Source organism: Lycorma delicatula, chromosome 3, assembly GCF_047948215.1.
Source record: "Lycorma delicatula isolate Av1 chromosome 3, ASM4794821v1, whole genome shotgun sequence".
NCBI lineage: Eukaryota > Metazoa > Arthropoda > Insecta > Hemiptera > Fulgoridae > Lycorma > Lycorma delicatula.
Genome location: NC_134457.1, coordinates 12,320,168 through 12,326,167, shown reverse-complemented (window position 1 = coordinate 12,326,167; position 6,000 = coordinate 12,320,168). Strand labels below are relative to the sequence as shown.

The following is a 6,000-nucleotide window of genomic DNA, read 5'->3' as shown; positions in this document are numbered from 1 at the left end:
ATAAGTTTATCAAAGTAAAATTGTATAAGTAAAAATAGGATTAAAAACTATGCAGTACCAGGTTTAGTACATAATTAACTAAAATGAAAATACAGATTATCAATACATATAGTATTAATGTCCAGAGTGTACAAACTTAAATTCCTGCCAAGTGATTTTCACCACACACACTAATTTTGCAAAAAATGTTACTCACACTGAAACCATTCACACAGTTTCAGTTTCAATTTTAGAACAATAAATCACTGATAAAAATTATTAAAAAAAAACCACCAAAAAACAGAAGAGAAAAACGGCACTTCTGTACCCTCCAAATGGCATAACCTAACCTACAGTTAACTAAGATACAGTTTGCATTTGAACTTTACGTTTAAAAAAGCAGATCTCTCAAAGTTTTCTCTTTTTACATTGCAATAGTCTATAAACTGCCAAGAAGAAAAGATAACCAACTATCAGCAATCTGATTACAAGTGCTTTAATGTTGTTTAATCTGGCATATCTTCAAGACTAAGTCGCCAAAAATTATCAAAAGATCAGGTACATAATCTAGATGGTGAATTTAGATGGACTGCCCAATCAGTCAAGAAATCAACTGGTTTGAAAATATGAATAGGCTATCTTGTTAAGTTATTGACTGATTCAAGTCCCAAAATCTGATAATCAGTCTTATTGTCAACAGTGAATTTGCTGTACCTGCTTTGTCACTGAATATCATTAGCGTGAACATCTACTACCTACTGACATTATTCCTCTTTCAAAGGATAGGAGGAAGGATGAAGAAGCAGGCAGATACATGAAATACACCAAGAAAGTGACAAAACATCAACCATCCGTGTTTAGAAAATAATTTCATTAAAATAAAAACTCAAAAAATTACAATTAAATTGATAAACAATAAAATATCTACAATAATTCTATAAAGATGAATATGACTAGATAAGAAATGGTAGAGATCAATAAATTAGCTAAGAGATCATAAATGCCTTATATAAATAATTTCTTGATTAGTAACTTTGATTACCGGAGTAAGTTTTTGATCATTAATTTTGATTGTAAATCTATCTAATCTTTTAATTATGTATATGCTAGTAAAAATAATGACAAATATATCTTAACACATTGAAACAGTAACATAATTTTTAATATTTGTCTTCATTGTAAGTTGATGGGCTACCCACAACAAGTATCTCTTTTGGGTGCAAATCAAACTGCTTAATGGATTTCAAATGATGCAATAAAAGATCTTCTGGCTCTGATATTGCCATTATAAACCAACCAAGCATTGCAAGCAGACAACGGAACACATTTAATGTGTGCCACTGCGACAATCTAAAAATCATATCCTGAAACAGTAAATATAGGCATTAAGTAAAGTATGATAGGAAACGATTTTAAAATTAGGTATTTTTTGTATTATTAGCTACAAAACAAGGCCATCTGCTCACAATGAAACTGTTCTAAACTTTTTTTTTTTTAAACTTTGAAGATCTACTGACTGAGGAAATCAATCATGGTTTAGGTTGCTGACGTTGTTTCTTTGCTTCATAACTTTAATTTTCAGGTTGCAACTTTTAGACTAGTTGTTCCTGGTAGTGTGAAACTGGTTATTAGGCTGTGCAAGAATGCAGTTTACCATTGGGAATGGGTAAGATGGTAAAAGAATGGTAATTATATTATACAGTACTAAATATGCTTTCATTTATAACAAAAACAATATTTTTCTGTAGCTGTGAATCGGATGAATAATGCTTATTAATTTAGAAAATGATAAATATATATATTAATTCTGTTCATACATTTCCATACTGCTAATGCATCTGATAATAACTGATTACAAGAATAACCCATCATAACGTAACACAATGATTTCTCTTGAGAATTACTTAAGGTTTGTATAATAACACAGATGGTGATGGCAGACCTCAGGTTGATGACTTTACATACACTTGTTAAATTGAAGAGATGTATACCCAATTATAACACTGATTATTGTTTATTGAGAAACCAGGTAATTACAAGGATTGAAAATTATAACTGACATGGACTTCCACCAGAACTGATCCAACAGAAGAAGCTCTTTTGTAGAATGGTAGAAGGAGGGTTACCTACTTTAAATCCAAAATGGCAGATTCTTACTCTGGTCCATTTTGACAATTCTTTTTGTCATAAAATTGGCCAATGAAGATATCTTTGATTCTCATCATGAAAATATCATCAGTACACCATTACAAAATTAAAAATTACCTTATCTTAATTTGAAGAAAATATTTTTAAGGTTACATTCAAAATATGCCTAACATTTTTAGCACATTATTTATTAGCTTAATAAAAATTTTAAAAGCTGAAATAGCACCCATATTAAGAATTAAATAGCTCTTAATAGTACTACAGTAAAAAAAATTATTACTACTTTTACTATATAAGACAAATTACCTGCTGATCTGTAGTGAATGTTTTATCATGTGGATAAAGCAGTAACATATCATCCAGCTCAGCTGTGCATAATGTTATTATCAATGTAGTTATGTATAATACCAAAAGAAACCAACCGTGTCTGTATAAAAGTGTGTCTGCACAATGATGAATATCTAAATGTGCTAAATCAAATCTGAAACAAAAATTTTGTAACTAATCAATCAATAAATTATTAAATCATAACATAATTTTAAAGAACGTTATATTGAATCTACATTATATTTGTAATTACCCAACTTTTTGCTAAATCTGAAAAAGAATTCTATTGCTTAGTAATTTAGCTTGTTTAAAGTTACACTGCAAAATAAAAACAATAGGTTATTATTTGCTTGTCTTGCACGTAGGGGGAGGCTAAGGGGGCTAAGAGGGCCATAGTCTCCATAAAATTGTCAGGCATTGGGGAGTACGACCTCTATCGCCCAACAATTATTAGACTATCATTCAGGGGTTAAATCTAGTAAGTTGGTTCAAAAAATCCATTTTTAGCATTTTACATTTACGTAATATATGACATCTCAAAAGTAATTTCACAAAATTTGAGATAAATCAGTACATAATCATCTCCCCAGTCATTAATTCCCTCCTATATACCTTTACCTTTCATTACTTAACATGTGAACGCTGCGCTCCCTCTGATGCAATACTAATAAAAATAACTGATTGCTGGGGATTTCCCACAAGCCGAAAATGCAACACTTGCTTATCACATTCCAAACATATGCGTAGGCCGCTTGTCAACATTCCAAGAATCTACCATAAGTATAAAGATAATAGGAAAGAAAATAATACCACTGTGAGCATGGAGTTCACATGTCGAGTAATGGCAGAAAACATTAAAAATCTATTATTAATTTGTTGGGGAGTTAGCTTTACTTAACTAATGAGTAATTAGTGGCACAAGCCATTAGGTTAATGAGCATTTAATGGAACAATAATAGAGGTTTTAAATTAAATTAATTTCCAAGTTTTGCGATGAAAGATCAGTCAATCTTTCAAGTTTTGGAAGAGTGAACATCTAAAAGTGAATGCATGTAATAGATCGTTGTTTTGGACATTTATTCATAATTCATATTAAATTACATATAATTTACACCATGTCAAAGCGAAAAGCAACGCCTTCAATTACATCTTTTTTACTAAAAAGAATAATAAAATAGATGAAACCTGCAGTGCTACAAAAAATATTACTAGTAAGATGTGAGAGTGAGAATTTAAAAAGTGACAGTGCAACTGGAGATGTAGATCACCAGAAATTCAACTTTGCTGCTAATCATCAATTTCAACCTTCAATTAAAATTGAAGATTTTGACTTTTGTTCTGTTGCCTGCAAAACCCTTTGATTATCCAGTTATGCAAATGAATAAGAAAATGCGTAGATTTCAACAAAATTGGAAACTTACCCCTAGCTAGCTTATTCAAAAAAAGAAGATGATGTGTTTTGCAAAGTTTGTGTCTTGTTTGCAAATGAGGGACTTGTAAAAGGACGTCACGAAATCTCAGGTCAATTAATTAATTTCAAGTCATTTCATAAACTGGGAAAAAGGCTGTGGAAAAATTGAATTATCACAATAATCACGCATACCATTAATACGGTATTGTCAAATCTGAAAACTTTTATGCGTTATGAGTGGAAAAAATCAAGATGTTATAACTCAACTGGATTCTTTGAAGGCACAAGAAAAACTTGAAATAGAACAGTAATAATCCCTATAGTAGAAACAATTTTATTCTGTGGTGAATAAGAATTAACCCTACAAGGAGATAATGATAGCAGACCTCTTAGCTTAGAGAAACCTGCTATAAAGGATGGAAAATTTGGAATCTTTTGTGAATTTGAACTAATGCAGGTGACATCAACTTGAAAAATCATCTTTTAAATTCTAAAAAGAATTCTTACATGTCTTGACATTCAAAACAAGATCATTGACACAAGTGCTCAAATAATACAAGAAAAACTTATAAATAAAATAAACTGTGCTGAGTGTTTTTTATATTAGGTGATGAAATGACAGATGTTTCAAATACTGTACAATTGTGTTTAAGTGCCATACACATTGATTTTAAATCACAAAAACCTAAACTCAGGGAAGATTTTTTAGTTTAGTTCAGCTTTAAGATACAGGTGCTGAATATGTGACCAAAGTGATTTTAGAAAAATCTGGTATTATCAGGCTGAACATGGAAAATTATGTAAGCCAGGGTTAAGATGGTGATAGAACATTTTCTGGGCATGTTAGTGGTGTTCATACACGAATTAAAACGGATTATCCTAAAACCATATATGTGCACTGTGCTAATCGTCTTACCTTAGCCATTATATATGGTATGAAAATTCTCTTGATTAAAATCAGTATGATACTTATTGAACAAGTAACTTTCATTTCACAGTAATTCACATGCAACTGATGTGCTTAAAAAAGTAAGTGCTTAAAGTGTGAGTGTGTATGAACCAGATGAGAAATCAAAAAAACGACTTATAGGCTTGTGTGAAAGTAGATTTATTGAGCGTCATATGAGTATTGATGTGTTCGTTGAATTATTTGAATGTATTTCCAAGATGCTAGAAGAAAATCGCAAAAATCAAAAGCAATTGCATCACCTAAAGCTTATGCTTTTCTTGTAGCAACAGAAAAAATTGAATTTATTGTTTCATAACTGGTTTGTGAAAAACTTCTTACTGTTATACTACCATTATCAATACTCACACTGTTAGGGGATCAACACTATCATTATTGTAAGGAATGAGAGATGATGCAGAAAATATTTTTGTAACTGATGTACAATTTTCACACAAGATATTTGAAGCTGAAATAAAAACTCCATGAATAAATAATAAACAAGGACATAGAGAAAATCACAGTACTATGACGAAAGAAGAATACTACAGAGTATCTTGTTTTATTCCCTGCATCGACACATTTAAGGAGCATTTGAAAAGTAAATTCAATGACAATGCAATCTTCTTAAAAAGTTTTCAAGTTTTTTTGCTAGGTTCAGCTAGTCGTGGAAAAGTGGATTAACGAAAAATCTTAGCGATGTATTATGATAATAACTGTTCTAAATCTGTCAGCACCCTTAGCACCCCTCCCCAAAAAAATCCTAGCTATGTCCCTGCTTTTGCTATAGGTAACAAAGTGCAATAAAGTCAAATCTTAAAAACAAGTTTCATAAAATTCTCTGTTTTTTTCTTTTCTTGGACTGAATTTAATAATTCAAGAAAAAATGACAACAGAATAAATTAAATGTTTATGCTGTCAATCATTCAAGTTATTGCCAATTCATTTCATTATCTTTCATTCTACGCAAACCTCTTTCATTACACTTAACACTCAATAATCAGATCAGAAAATATATTAGAGAAATGTGAAAGACATAAAAACTGAATTGCAAAAAGAAAATTTTTAAAGTAGAATCTTGCATGATATAACTAAAGGAAAAATATTTAAATAACGTGTGTTTTTTTCATCTTTTATTTTCACATAGAATCACTGTAGTCAGTCCACAATCAAAGTCTCTTCGAAGGGA

At 30.6% G+C, this 6,000-nt stretch overlaps 1 protein-coding gene across 2 annotated transcripts in view; it reads right to left on the bottom strand.

Annotated features, from left to right (window-relative positions):
• Positions 1–509: 509 nt before the first annotated feature.
• LOC142321385 (uncharacterized) overlaps positions 510–6,000 on the bottom strand; it is a 32,296-nt gene continuing 26,805 nt past the window's right edge. For both annotated transcript variants that reach the window (XM_075359420.1, XM_075359421.1), the window contains exons 8-9: positions 2,434–2,608; positions 510–1,343 (exon numbers count right to left, since the gene is read on the bottom strand). In XM_075359420.1, the coding sequence (XP_075215535.1) occupies positions 1,140–1,343; positions 2,434–2,608 (379 nt within the window). In that variant the 3' untranslated portion in view covers positions 510–1,139. The remainder of the gene's footprint in view (positions 1,344–2,433; positions 2,609–6,000) is intronic.